This window comes from Penicillium griseofulvum (genome assembly GCF_001561935.1).
Source record: "Penicillium griseofulvum strain PG3 chromosome Unknown contig_80, whole genome shotgun sequence".
Classification (NCBI taxonomy): domain Eukaryota; kingdom Fungi; phylum Ascomycota; class Eurotiomycetes; order Eurotiales; family Aspergillaceae; genus Penicillium; species Penicillium griseofulvum.
This window is the reverse complement of record NW_024467471.1, coordinates 3,527,244-3,546,709: the sequence shown is the minus strand read 5'-3', so window position 1 is coordinate 3,546,709 and position 19,466 is coordinate 3,527,244. Positions and strand designations below refer to the sequence as shown.

The window sequence follows — 19,466 nt, the reverse complement described above, 5'->3', positions numbered from 1 at the left end:
CAAAGAAGCGCCGGGCTAAAGAACATCGGCGACGGGTTCGACAACGGGAAGAAGAATTAAGACGTCGACCTGGAGAAAAAGCGCCCTTTTTCTTTGGTTCTCCTTTCAAAACATACGAAGTGAACTATCGCGGACCTGCGGCCTGAACTTCAGGGTTTGCTCTTTCCAGAATGCAGACTGTCTTGTTTATTTCTCTTCATTGTACTTTGTGGATCAACAACAAACATCACCATCCAAGTACGCCGAACACGATAGTATTATAATGGTCTCACTAAATACTAAGCGTGGGTGAGTTATGCTTCATTTAGTTTTATCGAGCGACGCGCTAATATGGTGAGTACTTTTAGTTTATTATTTCCAGACGTCTAAGGCCTGTTCTGAGTATATAGATGACTTCAGCCATCTTTCTGGGCCTATGTATTTATACATGAATGGAAATATATTTCTTATTGTCTTCTCCAGACCCACCATCTCACTGTCCCTACAGAAGTTAAAGAATGACGTTAAGCTTCAGTTTGAGGCAAATGTTCTTATTCTGAAATATAAACTGTACCTTCCACATCTGAATTCAAAATTAATATTCTGTCAACGTTTCCTCGCACTGCAATATCATTTCTCTGGTCAACATCAACCTCGAAGAAAACTACAATGGCTTATGTATAGATCTCGCGAGATGGTGAAGGATGAGTTATATATGGAGCATCTGTTCCTAAGACTTCAATATTGTTATTCAATTCCACACTTGTCTCTCACTTCACTACTCCATTAGCTGTTCTCGCTTCTCCCCCATTTCTTTCTCATGGCTTTCTTGCTTATCACCTCTCACTTTATCTCATCAATGTCACAAAAGAGTAATCCCAACGTGGACTGGCATCCTACATTACATCAGATATGTCAGTAGACAATCTCTTAAGCAAGAAGAGATTGTAAAAGGGCATATCGGGACACCATCGCAGGTGTAGCCGCGATTAGAACTGGGGTCATAACACCAGTGCACGCACTCCGACCCCAGATCCGTCCTTGGATAAATTTCTCTTTGTTGTTTTTCCTTCTTTCCATCTTACACTTATATGATATCACCTTTCACCATGTTTCACAATCTTTACTCGGACATTTGCTTTCGTTGTCTTGCTTGCTGCTATGGCAGCAAGCTAGTGCAATGACCTTATCCACCTTGTGGGAAGTGCCGTAATATTTGGTAAGAAAAGGGGGCTTGCTATCTGAGCAGGTAAGCTTATGGGTTTTATTCCCTATATGTGGCCAAGACCAGATACTTATCAAGAATGGCTTGCCCAAATTCCCATCTAAAGATCCTACGATACAGCGTTGAGACTAACTTGAGTAGACCCCTTGTCCCGTCCCAGCTGCGCGTCATTGTTGGAGAATGTTCCAAAGCAACGTTGCAGATGGTTTCACGAAGCCATTTGAGAAGGAAGCACGCCTAGAGATTCTGACAATCAGATTTGAGATGGGAAGCGAGAAAAGTTGAGATTGTTATATCTTACCATCGATGCGGTGATTCGTATTCAAATTCCTCGTCAGTGATTCAATGTGACCACGCACACAATCGTTTTTGGCAGCCACGAGCCCACTGTCATAGACTCGGTCTAGGTTACAAAGTCTGTCAGAGCTACTCGAAGGCAATATTCGATGTCCTCTAGCACGGTCAGCCCGCGGGGGCCCACGTTAGACGCCGTCGAGATTCCAAAGGTTCGGATTAACCGCCCGAAGCCTACTATCAAATGCTAATGTGGTGGTAACATATAGGTACTGAACGAGATGATGACATATCGGCTTCGATAGTACTACGACCTAGATGCATCGCTGGATGGCTTTGCGGTGGTAGTATACCATTTGAATCAGGCCAACAGGTGGACGCCTACAGTCCCGCCGCTGCGAACGGCGGTAAGACCGATATTGTTTCTCAGTCGCCTATTGTCCATAGCCGAGAGAAATTACTAGCCGGCCGAACTCGAGGTCGCCTGTCGTGATCTACACAGATCACTCAGCCATCTGTTAGATTGCGCGGCACACTCACCCAGGATCATCGTCGGTCGACAAACTTAACAAGCGGCTGATCCGCGCGTCCTAATACTTGAGCCAATACAGTCATGATATCCAGCACCAACCAGGGAAATCGAAATTTCGAAGAAGGCTTACGCCGTCGACATTAAGCGACGTCAGTTAAATAATCCCGAAGCGTAACAGATTTTTTATACCGGCGAGGAATTAGTAAGGGATCGAGCCGACTACGATACTCATAGGAAAGCGTGGCTAACAGAGAGGAATGGGCAAAGTTCAGTCTCTAGAAGACGCTCGACGTGGGGGACCACGAGGATGAAGAGAACGAAGGACTTTTCTTTCTTTACTTTGCTTTTTCTTGCATCGTGGGGCTATCTGCACCTCAACGAGGACGTTAAGGCCTCAAGACAATATTCACTCATTTGTTCACCACAGGGCTAATGCAGTATCCTACTCCAACCGAAGACGTTGGGGATTCAAGGTGTCGGCAGATGTCACCTGCGGGTGACTTCAGCATATATCTAGTTACACTTAGCCATAATAATACATGATATTTACCTTCGCCTAGCTTTGAGCCGTTACATCTGGTAGTGTTTCCCCAAACCAGCAACAGTCGTGAGATAACTAGAAAGAAGCAATTTTCCTAACCCATGTGCAAACATCTCGTCAAGTTTCCTTCTGCGCCATATGTTCATTCTAGAAACGGCAATTTCCATAGGTGTAGCAAGAGATACATAATCCAGTAATGGAATCGGCAATGCTTCTTAGTATATGTTTGATATGATCCCATTTTCTGCATCCTTCATGGTTTGGTTTCTCCCTAATAGGATATCCAACCTCTGGTAATTATAATTCTAAGTTAAGTTAACACTCCATAGCAGCTCCCATTAATAATCTCCTGTGGCCACAAAAGCCAATCTCGATATTTCGGATCTAACACAGAATATAATTGTGTCATAAGGCGCGAGCTTAGACCTTCCATCCACCACATCCACTCGATCTGACGAATAGATGCACACCAATGAGCAAATATAATCAATGCAATCGTGTCTTCCTGACACAAGAGGTTTAAATATTCATCTGAGACTTCAAACAGCCACCGGAAGACATCTGCGATCTCGAGTTTCCGCGTGAGCCCAGGCCTCATGGCTATACCCAGTGTTCGGGCTAGTTCATCTAAAGCCTCTTGATAGGTAGCTCGAAGTGACGGATCAGCTGCGCACTCCCTTGATATCATTTGTTGCAACTCCCAAACATGTGGCCTGCCTTGCTCAAGCGCACATGGCGAGCGATAGGCAGCAGCTAGATATAATCCATTCGTGAAGATAGGTCCCAAGCTCCCGGTAAGAAGGTGCTCACCACCGGTATGGATAACAGTTTTTGTCCCTTGGAAAAGACGGGTCCACTCAGGTAGATTGCTACGCTCAGAGGGAACCGGGAAATCGCCGTCTTCTGGTGGCTTGGCACACGCGAACATGCATGTTAGAGAAGAGAAAATAAAAAGCGCTGCGCCATTATCTCGGGCGAGAGGTGAGACAAGCGGGATCATCTCTCTCACGGCGGTGCTATGGTGCATCTGTGCATAAGCAAAGCATGTTGCGCGTCGAGATTCATCGCAGCGAGCTAGATGTAGCGCAGAGCATGCTAGCAATATGTGCAATACTGGAGGCGTCGCAAATCCAATTCGAGGTGCTTCAATGCACCAGACGGTCTGCACAGCGGGACTTCGCGACAAGGTGTAGCAGGTTGACGTTGTCCAGTGGTGCAACAGTTCCAAGTCAAAAACTGCCAGCGGAGAAGGTAATGGCCCTATTGAGGACAGACTTGGTAAGGCTTGTGGGGTTACAATTGCTGTGGAACGAATTGTTCCAGATCCAGCGCTATCTGGACGAGATAGCGAGGAAGTCGATGCTGCTGAATCCACTTTTGGTGTAAAAAGGGCGGTTGTGAAGCCGGCGAAGGAACAAACGACTCCGTGCTTCTCGCAATTCCGACAACGTGGCTGGCGTTCATCGCACTGATACAGAATTATAAGCAAGTATTCGGTAGAAATATTGACGAATCCCTCACCTTGACTTTCCGCTTTTTGCATTGTAAGCACCCGAACCGCGATTTGCGGTGCGAACGGAGGCCTGGTAATGCGTCCATGTCAATCACCAGTAGACACCGTACAGCTATAGTGGATGCCGAGAGACATTTAATATAAATTAAAAGGAGCGGCTATTCTACGGGTGGAAGGCACAGTGGCATCCGAGATGCCAAAGGGGCACGCTAGCCATACCTGGCTAGCGCTATGAGATTCTGCGGGGAGAAGCCCGATTTAGGCTGTATATGATCTACCTAGGAGTAACATAAATAAATCTGGTGTCAAGCACCTCAGTATACTAAGTTTGACTATGGAGATATATGTTTTTGATCATACTCTCATGATGAGCCATTTCACTATGAACTACCTAGGTAGTTTTCAAGTTCCAATTTAAGTTCAAAGTTTCAACATCTAGATCCCAGCAATATATATAGTCATGTCACTTCCGCCTGATAGATTGATAAAATTTGATTTTCTTCAATTTTATGTTTAGCCTGCAGCCGGATAGGGCACTTGAAGAATGTCCCATTACGTTACTACACATCTCTGTCCAGGTGGTATGCGTTGCGCCTTGCATACTATGGGTTGCGCTATAATTCTTGATAAGGCAAACCGCCATCCATAAGATGGAAGCCAAGCACGGCTCCCCACTTGACCTGCATGTATGACATCGGACGCACTGCACGATATCTCAGCTTGGACTCTGAAAACTGACCGCTCTTCCTTGCCTAGTCTCCTTAAATGATGGAATGACCACCTAGTTGTAGCACCAATTCCTATACTAGCGAATATTTGGCAAGATCTCCCTATAGTAAGTTCTTGGCACTATTTCGTATTCCCATTGCTAGCGCATACTGATCCACCGATGAAATAGATGCCTCAAGGAACTGGAACTCTGACAAGTGACAAAGGACGAGTCCTTGGTCAATTTGAAGTCGAAGGCGCTCAGTATATTTTCGTGGGAAACCTGACTGGATTCGGGCAGTCTTTCTCCATTCCCAATGCCGACGTCACCTATGACTCAGCCGACCAATTACACAAGCAATCTGAAGATTTTGAAGACCTGCCCGTAGAGAAGGACCAGATTGAACTCAAGCTCAAGAATGGGGTTTCGATCACGGGCGGTTTTGATATGCCCTTCAGCGATGGCGAGGTGAAGAAAGGGACCATTGTTGGTGGTGGAGGAAAATGGTTGAAGTTATGAGTGTGTTAAGTCATGACTATTGGATGTGTACAAGGACATTAAGATTGCAATCATGGTTGATCGAAGGGGATGTGATAGACCGTGTACTCCGTATATGGAAAAAAGATCGTCGAAGGAGTAATTTCTTTAATTAGAAATACGAGGATGAACCATGGATACGAGTCCATGAACCATGGAAGCCTAAAGTAAATATTTGCTGATGTCAACAAATCTACAAAGCCGCAAGGCCATGAACGCCCCCCACCTTACTGCGCCACACTCCGGGCAAGCCGTTATAAACAACCCCTCAGCCCCTAACCCTGAGCCCTGACATCCACTTGACAGTCTGCATATCATGTCTTATAACCCTAACCGTGAGTCGCATATTAAATACATTTCTAATGACAGAAGCTAACCCTGTCAATAGAACCTCCGTACGGAGGATATCCGCCCCAATACGGACAGCAGGGCCCTCCTTCAGGACCTCCGCCTCAGGGTTATCAGCCGCCTTATGGTGCTCCTCCCCCACAGGGACACCCTCCTCCACAGGGACATCCTCCTCCACAGGGGCAATACCCCCCTCAACAAGGTCATTACCCCCCGCCTCAACAGGGATATTATCCTCCACCCCAGCAAGGCCAGTATGGTGCCCCTCCTCCACAGGGAGCTCCTTACGGCGCGCCATCTCCTCAGCCCCACGGATACCATGCTCCGCCCGCGCAACCTCCATACGGTCAGCCGCCGCATGGTTATGCCCCTCCAGGCCAACCGCCTGCAGGTGCTCCCGGATACCCACCTCCAGGTCAACCACCCGTCGGATACGGCGCACCACCACCCGGCGCCTTCCCGCCCCAGGGTATTCCATCACGGCCGTCACCTGGCTACACCCCTGGTGAATTAGCGCCAGGCGATTTCCGGCCCCAAGCAGATGCGCTTCGCAAAGCGATGAAGGGCTTCGGCACGGATGAGAAGGCCCTGATCGCAGTCCTCGCGAAACTTGACCCACTCCAGGTCGCCGCAGTCCGCGACACGTATTCCAAGCACCTCGGCCGCGATCTGTTTAAGGATGTCAAGTCCGAGACCGGCGGGTACTTCGGTAACGGCCTACTTGCCGTGATCGAGGGACCGCTGATGCACGATGTCGAGAGCCTGCACGACGCAATCGATGGCGCTGGCACGAAGGAGTGGTTACTTAACGATATCCTACTCGGTCGGTCCAATGCTGATATCACTGCTATCCGGACCGCCTATGAAATGAGATATAAGCGTTCACTGTCTAGAGATGTCGAAGGCGATCTCTCTTTCAAGACCTCCACTCTTTTCGCCACTGTCCTTCGTGCTACTCGCCATGAAGAGTCTACCCCTATCAACCCGCAAACGATCGAGGCGGATATTCGCTCTTTACAAGCTAAAGAGAGCGTCACAGAGGTGTGCGTGATCTTTGCTCAGTCGTCTGATGCTGAGCTCCGCGCTATTAGCCAGACCTTCGAGTCGCGCTACCACATCCCACTCGAGAAGCATATCAAAGATAAATTCTCCGGTCATATGGAAGATGCGCTGCTGCAGATGCTACGCTCGGCTACAGATCCTGCCTTGCGTGATGCTATGCTACTCGAGGATTGCATGAGCGGTATGGGCACCAAGGATGATCGCCTTGTTGTTCGTGCTGTCCGTGTCCACTGGGATCGCAAACACAAGGATATGGTCAAGCGCGCTTACCAAAATAAGTACAGGAAGAACGTGATTGACCGGGTGCGTAGCGAGACTTCTGGTGATTACGAGCGGTTGATGGTTGCTCTTCTTGAGTAGAAGGCCTTTTCTTTACTTTTCCTGTCTTATTCTATTCCTGTACAATTCTGACCTTTGAGTGACTCTTTTGTTCATTATTGGTTGCATTTACTTTGAGATACCATGGTCTGACATGAGGAATGTGAGCTACGCAAGTCTTTTCGTCCAGAGAGTTCGTATTCGACTTGTAACTCCCTTTAGTAGACGTTGTACATAATGGAGTCGTCTCAAGAGTCCTTGTGATGTCTTTTAAGCGGCCATTTCAGTAGCCTATTTAGTGATTCCATTTCACCACAAGGCCGCATAAGCGGCCGCTAAAACGCTACCCAGCCAAGGCTCTTCATTTGCACCTTTTCCCGTCGTCTTTCTCCCTTCATAACAGCAATGATCTCACCCAGCGTGTCTGGAACAGTGATCTGAAATAAATCTCCATCCATTTAGGAGATTTAGTAGAATTTTCCTTTTCCCTCAAACATCACTTCTCCCAACTCCGGTATACACATGATAGGCCTGCATTTCCCAAGTTTATACTCAACGGCAAGTCGATACCCCCAGCCATATGGTGTAGCCCAGTCGTCCTCGTAATCAAGGTCTTTGGGGTCCATTGTCCAGCCTAGTGGAAGACTCATCTAAGGTTTCTGTTAGTATTGCGTGCATATGATGTATGTGCTTGCTTGGGATCTTGGACTTACGGGGTTTCCACTGGCCATAGCGATTCTTGGTCCTAATGATTTGGAGATATGGGGTAATAGATCTGGAATCAAGCAGGATAGAAAACAGAGAGAGAGTTGAAGTTATCATGTAGAGAGGTCTGTCTGGTGCCAGGTGCGGTCTATTAACTCATAACTATAGTAAAACCTACCTAGCCCTAGAATCCTATAACCTATTTGTTAAGTCATAGATAAAAATTAAATTGATTGTCCATATTAAGTCCTGCTTATACAATGGAAATCCCACTCTATGGCACATATCATAGCATCATGCACGCCATATCGAATAAATGCAAGGAGAACAAAGCCTCTTCCAAACGCTCAAGAACAGACTTCATAAGACATATATGTATGGGTATTTTTTTTTCTGAATGCGTAGAATATCAGTCAATCATGGATCTCATCAAAACAAAAACAAAAAAAAAAAATAGAAAAGAGCAAAAACGAAAAAGGAAGTATATCAGTGCCGTTCGGTTACACACTAGCCGTGCGTCGCGGAACCTCACTAGGCTTCTGAGCGTATGCAATGAACATGCGGAACCCGGTACCGCGCTTCTGACATTCGCGGAGTACCTTGCGGTCATTCCAAATGCTCGGATGCTGAGTATTCCCATTCTCGAAAATCGGGTCCTCATAGCATTTCGAATACCACCAGCGTCCGACGCGAGCAACGATCTTAGCGATTGACTCATCATTTGCCGGCGACGGGGAAGGATCAGAGAGCAAATCGCCGAGAGAGATATTTGCATCATTGGGTGATTTTGAGTCAGTTCCCGTGCTCTGGCTACCACCTGCAGTTGTGACGGATATGGTCGGCAACGAAAATGCAGTAGAAGGGGTTGCTGTTGAAATGGAATGTGCTGATGAGCTGGAGTCTGAGGAATGGACGACCATGCCTGCGACTGGGATTCGAACCATGCAGCGACGGAGACTGTCGAAGCCCTGGGCGCCGAGCTCGCGTTGGACGCTGTCGCTGGTTGGTTTCAGGCTGATGGTTGAGTCGGAGAGACAGGTCATTTCTTTGAGTTGGCGGATGGCTTTGCGTGTGCGAGGGCCCATGTTAACCATGTCGCGGTCTAGAAGGCTCATTTCTAGATACCCTCCTGTGCGGAGAACGCGTTTGCATTCTTGGATGATGTTACCTTGGACGGTCTCGGCGCAGGCGGTGGGGAATCTTAGAACGGCGACGGTGAAGTAGTCCTTTGGGAAGGGGAGAGGGTTCTCCAGTCCTGCGTGATACACGATGTGATGGTTGGTAGGGGGTTGCCATGCTGCGGGGTGGGGAGGTGCTGTAGATACAGGACGTCCACCCAGGCTGTATACCTCGGCATCAGGATACGTCAAGGAACAGTAGAAAGACCAGTCGTCATTTCCCAGTCCGTCGATAACAAGAATTCGTCCGTGTCCTCCGGGCTTGACGTGATTATGTGCTGGGCTGAAAAGAACTCGACCGAAGGACAACCAGCGACTAGTCATGAGCGAAGCAGAACGCATGTTAGTCCGTGTTACTGCATCCCACTCACGCTCTGGAGATGCGGCTTCTTGTTCTCGATGGAACTTTGGTCTAGGTGAAGGAACAGCAGCAAGGGAGTTGAGAAACGTCGACTGCTGTTTACGTCGCTGATCTTTTGAAGAGTTCTCGGTGGGATCAATACTCTGCGTCTGCTGGGGCTTCTCCTCATCTAAACCTCTATACCCAGCAACAAGATCACTGTAAGACGGCTGAGATGAAGGGGCGGTAGACGATTGCAAAGCAGAGACAATCTGGGAGCGGCGAAGATGAACAGAGCTGCCACTCGAGCGGACTGAATTGTGACCAGGCATTGACTGAGGGTGATTGGCATTATTCAATCCGTCCTGAAGAGCCCTGCTCGCCACTGTCGCAAGTTCAAACCTGTCCTCTTCTTCGGTCTTTTCGGGATCCTCGGGCTTCGGTTCATCTGGCGATAGAACATGATCAATAAGATCATCGTACTCATTCCACACTTCGTCTTCGGTCGGCGGGGAACCTGGAACCGGAGCCACGGCTGTAACGGCAGCCAGAGCCCCAGAGCTATCGGACGAGGTTGAGCCTTTCTTCGGTGGGAATTGAAGGAACTCATAAGTTGTGAATGGTCCAGCAAGAAACTCCAAAGCGCTGGTCTGCTCAGAAGCGCTAAAGGTCGGGTTAAATCCATGGCCCCAGTCAAAAGATTCATTCGATCCAATCCCCAGATTCAACGGAATATTAGCGATAGTTGGAGATTCGTATGAGCTTTGTGTCGTTGGAATCGTGAGGGAAGGAGATTCGACAACACTGAACGGACGCGAGAAAGACTGCATGGCGGGTTGGTGGTGTCTATCGCGCCGTGAAACTACCGGTGGAATCCGACCGATAGAGGCCAAGCGCCTTGGACGTTGTTTGGGTGATACCTCGAGCTCCGGGTTCATAAGGTTACCGTTGAACATGGCGGTCCTCGGCGATGGGCGATCATCATTTTCAAACTCGCCATGCATCTTTGGCGGGGATGGCAATAGAATAGAAGGTTTTCTTTTTCTGACGCTCAAGCCTCTTGGAATTTCCACAGGATGGAAAATCGTTTCCTCTTCTGTTGGTGGTGAGTCTTCGATGTTGTTGATGATTTCATCGAGCTCGTCCGAATCAGCATCCACCAAGGCATAATGGGCAACGGGCCGACTATTCACAACTGGTGAGATCGCCGCATGGAGCTTCGCAGTTTGGAATGAGGTCGTTGGGGAGACTGAAATATTCTCCTCGTTGGCACGGTTCTTCTGGAAGAAGTTCCACATGGATGTCTTTCCTTTCTTGGCTTGTTTTGCAACCTGGTCGGTTTTGGGTGACTTCTCGGGGGACTTTTGGGCACGCTTCGGTTGGTGTGAGGTGGTAGTGCTTGGCTCATGGCTAGGAAGAGACGTGTTTGTGACAGCAGCTTGAGGGTTTGCAAAAATTCCGTGTCTCTTTCCTCTTGGGACGGGCATGCGCGACTTCGGTGCATTTGAATGATCACTCGCATTAACTTTGTACTCAAAGCTCTTGCTTCCAATCGGCCCGTTGTCATTAGAATAACTTGGCATAATAGTCTCACCGAACGTGCCGGTCGAAGTCGCAAGGGATTCGGTAGATTGGCCAGTCGAAGTTGAGTACGACAGGAGAGTTTGCCGCGGCAGATTAGAAGTCGACGCAACGCTGATGCTGCTGAAACTCTGCTCACTTTGCGTTCGTGACAAGGATGCACCGTCTAATCCACCACCATTGATAATAACAGGCTCGAGACGGCTCATTAGAAAATCGTCAATGTCTAACTCCGGGCGACTCGATTGACTCCCTTTGCTAGTGGCGCTCCGTGTCGTGCTTGTCGATCTGGTTCTTGTCCCGCTGCTGCTACTACCGCTTGCTTTGCGGCCGCGCTGTCCGTATTTTCCATAGCCCTCGTGGCCTGTTCCCGCTGCTGGGCCTTTGCGAGTGGCTCGAGCTTGCTCCGTTAGATTCTCTGACATATCCGGCTTGGACTTCTTTGTGAAAAGGCCAAACCGCTTTTGTGTTGGCATGGGCTTTGAACCCGGCTTCTCGTTGGAAGTCACTTTAGTCAATGTCTGAGGTGTCTTTTTGGATAGTATGGGAGATCCACCATCCCGAGAAGGGATTTGAGAAATGCTTCTTGATTGCAGCGAATCGATCGATGCAGCGGCAGATTGATTGGGAGTTGGATGTGGCCGTTGGGTTGCTTTGATCTTCTCTATCGACTCACGTCTTGTGTGGCCAGTTGTTCTAATATAGCGTAGATTGCTTTGAACAATTGGTGATGTCTCAAGCTGCAAACGATGCGTTCCATCTCTGCTCGGTCGTGGTGGAGTTCGTGGTGTCTCCGCATTCCGCGCGGGTGAACGTTCCATTGCCTTTTGTGACTCAAACAAACTCCTCTCGGCTTCCTCTACCTCCCTTCTAGCCTGCTCAACGTCGATTTCGCGGGCTTTTGGAGGGCTGAAATTGACCGATGACTTTCTTGGAGGCGGACTGGAAGGTGGACCTCGGGGTATTGTAGAGGGAGATTTAGATGGTAGTACTCTCTGGCTTTTGCCGGTTGCTCCAGAACTTGGAGCAGAAGGCTTAGGAAGTACCCGCTTTTGAGTCTTCAGCTCAAGCCGCTCTTGCTGAGGACTTGCATGTGCCGATGGAGGAGAAAAGACAGGCAATCTCGTTTGGGACGGGCTGGGTTGTCTTAGACGACCAATCTTTGTGATGCCGGGGGAATATGACGATAATGATGTTGGGGTAGACCCCCGACTCCAAATACTCGGAGACTCTGAGTATCTTGTTGAGGGGCTGCTTGACAATAAAAATGGAGTGGGAGGTGCTGGCAAATTTTGCGTATCAAGTGTCGTTCGAAGACTTGCCAGCTCTGCCGGGCCATTGAACCTAGACCTCACCGGGTTAACCGCCACATTGCTGTCATTCTTGTGAGCTGGTTTGTAAGAGGAAGCCGATTGCGCTGAAATTGAGGATGACGAATTTCCGTGTCCTGACACATTGTTCATAACGAGAGAATGGGGCTCTTGTGGAATAACAAGGCTAAGCTTGTCGGAGTGCGATTGCTCCACATGTTTCCCTATTGTCGGTGCCTTCCGTCGAAGAACATTCCGGGTTCGTTTTGGCGGGGGTAATTGTTGTCCAGCAACGGAAAGCGAGGGGTTATTAATCTCCGGGCTTGAAAGCGAGGAGGGAATTGGCTGGGAAGGATTCCGGGAAGAGGAAGCCAACAATGGCGTAGTTGGAGATGCTGTGCTACCAATGCCGGGGCGCGGAAGCATGGACAGGCGATTTCCACGACTGGTAGATCGCTTGATAGCCGAAGGCGCTGATACTGGGCCAGTATCTTCGGCATCTGAGAATGATGAGGTTCTGCTTCTAGGAGTGTGATTGACTGGTCTCGCGATTTGGGATCGCAAAGGTCGACCATAGACGCCATTGGTATGTGATAAGTTCGAAGAATCGTGCATGTGATGAGCAGGTCTGTACGACATGGCGTACGGATGAGTGAAAACCCCGGCTCCAATCCAGGGACAAATGATTAAACAGTGGGTACATGTACTTCGTTATAGTAACCATCACGTCGTTATTGGGGTATATAGCTGTTTAATTTAATCAGCTCATTAGTCCAACTTCATGTTCAGTAAAGCTCACGGTATCTGAGTCATATCAAACGAAAAATATCAATATTGTTGGTAGGGCTTGACGATGTATAGAATTAAGTAAATGTAGATGGAATTAAACGTAAACGGGTATCTCAAAGTTGCACAACTAAAAAGCAAGTGTCAATAGACATTGCAAGGATGTTTAACCATAAAAAAAATAAAAGCAAAAACACACTTACAAACGTCAGTAGATAAAAGAGAAAAAGTCAGTGGATCGAAGCCTTAAAGGTGCTTCGCCACAGTCCGGAGCAATGTGGCGTTGAATGTCAGTGTTGTTCTCTAGCCTTGGCCACGTCAGAGATAAAATCTGGCTGAAGACAAAAATAAATAGCATGAAAAGATCAAAATTTCCGAGACACCAAAGATTTATGTGTTGGGGGTTGCCCCTCGAATGTGGGGGAAATGCTTCGAAATCGCATATAAAAAGAATAGCCAGCGATCTCATTGGCAAGAAAGTAATGTGACTGTGATGAGACGGGAAGGAAAACTGCAAAGACCCTGTCAAAAGGACCAGCACGTTGTGGAAAGGTCTGAAGCGCCCCCATCGCAAAAAAAAGTCAAATTGAAATTGTACAAACCAGATTTCCTGGCCAGATCAAAGGTGCGCACAGGTAAATGTTGATCCACTGGTCCACTGGTTCTCCGGGGGGAGACTTGTTGGTCTTGGTATCGGCTGGCGATTTAGGTATCAGACAACGTGACAGGCTATAACCCGTGGCTTAGGGGCCATGGCTATTCGTGTAAAGGATTTCAACTTGCGCAAGTAAGATCAGCTGTTGACTCAAGCTGAGCTCTGCGGAATATACTCGTATTGACCAGTCTGGTTATCGCGTCTCTCGCCTCAACAACGCATTCGGAGACGCCGAATAACTCAAACCCAAATGGTAAAATGATCGACGTGAAGGGGTTTTTTTTATTTACTTTTATTTTTTAGCGCTTTGCAATTCCCAGGCATTCGGGGAATTTTCCATGAGGTTAAGAGGCTATGTATACCTATACAATTAGTAAAACTGACTCATCTTTGAAGTTGGAAATTCATCAATTCATCTTGAGACATGTCAAGTAAACTGGATTTCCCAACGGCCTTCATGGTTTGGTACAGAGGGCCCGTCCCGAACCTTTCGGAGAAATATCCTTCCAATCATTCATAGGTTGGTTTAAAACCGCAAGGACCTTAAAATTGTGTCTAACGTCTAGACTTGTAAGATTCGAACAAGCCAGTGATTGTCCATAGACGGCATTTCGTCCTTCAATGTTTGTGGAGCTTCGAGACAGTGGAGCCCGCTAGTCACTGTGATGGGCCACTGAACGATCCAGCAATGAACAAGCCCTTTACGACAATCAAATGTTAGCTTGCAGCCACCGTCTAAAAAAAGGCCAGCTACCTGTTGTGATTCGCGGGGAGCCATACCGATCTAAGTGGGGAGAGGGCGCTAATCCGGGCAATAGGAACAACAACGGCATTGACTGTACGGTGGATGGAGTACTTTGTTGGATATTGCAATTGTAATATTCCCCCGTACTTTATGCGAAGTACTCTCAGACTCTCAAAGATAACAGATGAGTTTGAGGTCCCACACTCACGGGCCTATCCTCGTCTACTGACTGGCCGCACTGGTCGACGTCCATGATGCAGGAACAAGCGACTAATGCACCCTTCAGCTGACTTCGCAGTCAACCCAGCCAAATTATTTCTGGGGAGAACTTGTAGATTGAGTTTTCCGTGAGACCGGTGCTTGGATATGGAGGATGCTCACATGGACATACGGACACGACTACTTCTACAAATATAGAGATTCATACACTTGTACATTTTCATTGAAACATATATTAAAACAAATCGAGTGGAATGACCCTGAAATTGTCCCAGCAGCATATCAACACACAAACGCCCATGATGAAAGAAGAGATAGAACCGAAGACCTAGTCAAATACCAGAGCAAACTATTGGAAACATTTAAGCAGCAGCGGCAAATCGCTTCTTGCGAGCCTCCATGGCCGCATTATCCTTCTCACTCCAAGTTTTCTGAGCAGCATTCCCACCGGCATTGGACTTCTTCACGCCAGCATTAGTCTTGTTACCACCATCGCCACGGTTGCGGTTTCCATCCCCACGCTGACGGTTGTTGCGGTTGCGTCCATTGTCACGTCTCTTACCTCCACGGCCATTCTGGTCGTTGCGGGAGTCGGTGCGGGCATCATTACGTCTCTTGCGGGAGCGTTCATCAGGAAGTGCCTGATCAAGACGGCTTACACCCGCAACAGATGTAGTCCCAGCCTCAGCACCGGTACCGAACCGCTTAGCGCGCTCCAGCTGCTTCGTCGCCTCCTTCAATGCTGTGTCGTCATCCTCAACGATGCCAAACTTCTGCGCGCGAGCCTTGCGCTTCTCAAGTTCCGCCTCCAGATCGGTCTGGGGTAGTCCTCGTGTGTAATCAACGGCAGGCTTCTGTTCAGTCGCAGCTTCGGGCTGAGTAGTTGGTTCAGCGACAGCGCCGGTCGCCTCGACCTTCAAGTCCTCAGTTGTGGCGGGGTTCTCGTCGAGCTGCTGATTTGGGACAGCAACGGGGTTGGAGACTGCGCCCTGGCCACCAGCAGCAATCGCTGCTGCGCCAGTTTCTGTGGATGGCTCGATAATGGTCTCTGCGGGTTCGTCGTCCCAGTCAATGACGTCCTCGGGGGCGTCGGTCTTGGCTGCGGCAGGAGCTGCGGCAGGAGCGTCGGTTGGCTTACTCTCGTCGTCTTCCTGGAGGCGCGAGACCATTTCGGCCTTCTTTCCAGTGTGGGGGAGAGAGCGAGCCTTAAGGATCTCAACCAACTCGGCGTTGGTCTTCTTGCTGTAGTCGGTGGCCATTTTGCGATCGGAGATAGGGTGCAATTGGTGAAGGGAGAGAGGGTAGAAGGAAACGTGATTATAATAATGATCAGATGTTCAATAACCACAGATCAAATATTTTATGTGGTAAACAAAGGAATGGAAGTTGAAGGAGAGCTCAGAGACGCGATCTTACCCAGTGGAGGTCCCCCAGAGGTGCAATTACAACAATTACATAAGCAATTCAGAATGATCCCATTGGCCAAGTAACAACCTTGCATATCCACCTTTTCTTGAAGCTTCTCGACTTTTTATTTACTTCGATCTTACTTCCCTCAAATTTTAACAATTCTATATTTTATGACCTTTCAACAGTTGTACACTTGGAATTAGCAACCGCTCGAGGATTTTTTCCCATTTTCGCACTTTTAACGTAGCCGTGTGTGCCGATCATTCTTGGATTTCTTTTTTTGCTTTGTTTCTCGATCTTGAATTCAGGCGAAAACAAAGATGTCGAAACCTCCACAGCCGCTTTAATCTCCGAATCAGAAGTTGACAACTGTACAACGTAGTGACAGCTTGTTGGGGGAAATATGGGAACAGGGCTGCATGCACTGCGCCACAATAGAACCAGGTTTACTCCGTATAAACTACATCATACGCCACAATGCTTCCTCAGGCATCGCATGAACTATAGGCTGTTATGTTGTATGTACCATGTCGTTGTCAAGACTACCGAGTATGAAGCTCCTGTCTCGATGACCTCCCATGGGGTATAGGAACGTGCTAGGCTATGGAGTTATGTACAAAAAAAAATTAGTGCGCCCTTAGAAAGCAACTCATTCAAAATGACATGGTAAAAGTACAGTATATGAAGAGACCTGTGGGTACAGTATGGATGCCAGGCTTACCAGCCAGCAAATACATATAGTCTAGTTACCTGCGAATGAATTAAGCATCAAAAGTTATACTTAGCAAAGTTCATTTCACAAAGCCTTTTCCCGCCTTCTCTTTGTCGTCGACTATAGAACTGACACATCGAAAGGATATATCTGAAACATTTTTCTAAAGAGACCACTGAAAAGACATCCAGGACCGCTTATGCGGCCTACCATTCTTGTTACAAAGTAGTTCTAGATGTGGCGATTTAGATATCTCGTAGCAATATCCAGACTTTGTATTTGAAGCATGAGGCTATCGTACATGAATTGTGGTGTGCCACTTTGGGTCCTCCTCATGGCTCCCACAATATTATCTTCTTGAAGAAAGGCCCTCGCCGGAAACGAAGTCTCCCGATCTTCCTGTATTTATCGTCTCCGTTGCCAGCTACCATTTTGAAGTCCAACCCAGGCACCAGAAATTCGGCGAAGCAGTCTGAGTAGGAGTCAGTCCACTTCCTCCAGCTCTCCAACCCTTCCTCAACCATAAGATTGCTCCTGTTCCGCTCGGCTTTCAGATCTGGCTGTGCGACCCATTCAAACAATTTCAGGTTTGGGATCACCATGGCCCAGAAATTATTGTCAGGTGGTTTCAGTTCCCCGGTAAAACATGGGCCAGGGGAGATGGCGAGAATAAATTGGATTCGCTTGAGATTCGCTCTGCTGAATGTTTTCTTCAGTGTAGCTTCACCTCCTTTGTTCAGGTAGATTTCGAACAAGTTGTCACCATAAAGGATATCCAGGCATTCGTTGCTCATTTGTTTGGAAACATGTAAAATGTTAGTCCAGCGAGGTCGGGTATTGGAGAACCTGTCGCTTGGATCCCGCGTAGAGACTAAAGGTTCGACCCCGTAGGGCCGATACCTCTCGTTTGTCACTCTGATGGCGCGTTTTGTGGGGATGCAGAGGCTAAAGATCTCCAGGCGTATCTCGGGGGGTAACGAGAGGAGTCGAGGTGTCGTAGAAGCTGGAAGCGGCCGCTGAGACTGCTGCTCTAGTGAGGTTTCCATTGATACCGAAGTGGCAGGGTGGGACTCAGTCGCTTCTCATGTGCCTAGGCCAACGGCTGGCTCGAGACTTTCATATTTAGCATCGTCACCCATGGTGTTATAGTGCACGATATACCTCATCAGGCTGGTCGGATCCGCGCTGGGTCTGGAGAAATATCACCAACTGGCTGCAGTCGTTGAGGGGTGTTGAAAAAGATGGTAGAGATAGCAGCAAGTAGATATATCCTTTCGGATATGTGAGGAGTGAGAGGGGCCCAAGTTGACAGCTGAGCCAAGTAGGGAGATAGCTTGAATGCTGTGGATAACTTGTGAGAAGAAATATGGGGCTGGTCAACTAAGTCGTCTGAAGATCGTGATCAGTCTCGTGAAAAAACAAACGGTTCATATACTGTGTTGACGGCCTCAGGCAGCTGCTACGCGGTGGTCTCAAGGCTCCGATGTGCAGAGGCTAAAACAAAACATTGAACGCGACGAGAGCAACAAGCCTCCACAATATTTGACTATGAGACCTAGCTCGCTGCTCGTGTACTTTTTTCCACGGTGTGCTTAGGTACGAAATGCTGCCAACCTTAAACCTTAGCATGTGCAAGACAGGTTTTATAAGGGAGTAGACCTCATCGAGACCGTGAAACTAACGAACTGTACTTCCCACAGCGGGGAGGGATAAATAACGACAGCATAAATCTGGCGGATTGTATAAACCCTAGGTACATGTAGGTACATATAAGTACACATGAGAAATCAGATACTCATGGGGTCTAACAGTATGTTGGAGGGCTGACTTAGTATTTGTCTTTCCTTTGAAATCCCTGTATAACCGCCTGTGCTGCGCCAAAGGAATCAGCGTGGCCATAGTCTGTAGGCCCAGCCGAACAAACCCAAGTGTCCACCTCGAAACACCCACCTTATTCCTCCGAGGTTGTAAGACCCTTTAGCACATGCAACTTTGAGTATTTCTTGCTCTGTTGAGGACCCCATTAATTGAGTCTTAATTGCATCAATCAGACTGCAAAGTGTTGTAGCAACCGGCGCTGCCAAGAAAGATGCAGATAAATGCAAACCGAGATGATCGTTAAGAATCACAGTGATTGCCACTATTAGATCCCTAAAGCTATCCTAAGATGCAAGCTGACAGCTGTACCGCAACGGAAAGCATTCGACCACAAGCCCTGTCCAAAGGCCTTCCATCCCTCTTGTATCGCATCGATGACGTGCCCGTGACTCTGACGCATATGAGGAGGTAGTCATTTGGCATGCGGATGTTGCCTTGATCTGATGAGTTCTCAAATATGGGCCAATAGATCCAGGATTCCTGGTAGCCCAAGAACTGGCGGAGAGGCAGGGATTTGGTTTGTTCTTTTAGTGTCTCGTATAAGCCGATGCGGACTGTGTCGTAGGTTACTGCTGAATGGGTTAGCATCAAGTAAGATGAACGAAAGAGATGGAACAGTTAGACCAGCATTGTCTCATAACACCCCCCGAAAGCTGCGTTAGAATTGTCGAAATAAAGTCATACAGAGGTCACATCAGAAGGATCGAGCAGCTGTCACCATAAGCCCAGGCTGAAGATTGAGGTTAAAACGTTAGATATGGAATGATCAAGCGAGCACGAGCATACAGACGTGTTTACCAAATGAGCCCGTCACGAACCCGGCATGAACATGATGGTAGACGGTTGCTGCGGTAGAAGCGACGAGTTGGTCGCACTCCTTCTTGGCATT

General features: G+C 48.1%; 4 protein-coding genes across 4 annotated transcripts; 1 reads left to right on the top strand and 3 right to left on the bottom strand.

The window, feature by feature from the left end:
* Window positions 1-4,982: 4,982 nt before the first annotated feature.
* On the top strand, window positions 4,983-7,100 carry PGRI_022800 (annexin; the record flags this gene model as incomplete). The annotated part of the gene is made up of 3 exons (XM_040789993.1): window positions 4,983-5,299; window positions 5,637-5,665; window positions 5,719-7,100. The coding sequence occupies 3 exons, from the start codon at window positions 4,983-4,985 to the stop codon at window positions 7,098-7,100; spliced, it is 1,728 nt and encodes a 575-aa protein (XP_040646946.1).
* Window positions 7,101-8,263: 1,163 nt separating this feature from the next.
* PGRI_022790 (uncharacterized protein) lies at window positions 8,264-12,787 on the bottom strand (the record flags this gene model as incomplete). The annotated part of the gene is made up of 1 exon (XM_040789992.1): window positions 8,264-12,787. One exon carries the CDS (start codon window positions 12,785-12,787, stop codon window positions 8,264-8,266), a length of 4,524 nt encoding a protein of 1,507 aa, XP_040646945.1.
* A 2,152-nt stretch (window positions 12,788-14,939) lies between these two features.
* Window positions 14,940-15,836, bottom strand: PGRI_022780 (SAP domain-containing protein; the record flags this gene model as incomplete). Its single annotated transcript, XM_040789991.1, has 1 exon — window positions 14,940-15,836. The coding sequence occupies one exon, from the start codon at window positions 15,834-15,836 to the stop codon at window positions 14,940-14,942; it is 897 nt and encodes a 298-aa protein (XP_040646944.1).
* A 1,195-nt stretch (window positions 15,837-17,031) lies between these two features.
* PGRI_022770 (uncharacterized protein) lies at window positions 17,032-17,745 on the bottom strand (the record flags this gene model as incomplete). The annotated part of the gene is made up of 1 exon (XM_040789990.1): window positions 17,032-17,745. The coding sequence occupies one exon, from the start codon at window positions 17,743-17,745 to the stop codon at window positions 17,032-17,034; it is 714 nt and encodes a 237-aa protein (XP_040646943.1).
* Window positions 17,746-19,466: the final 1,721 nt, after the last annotated feature.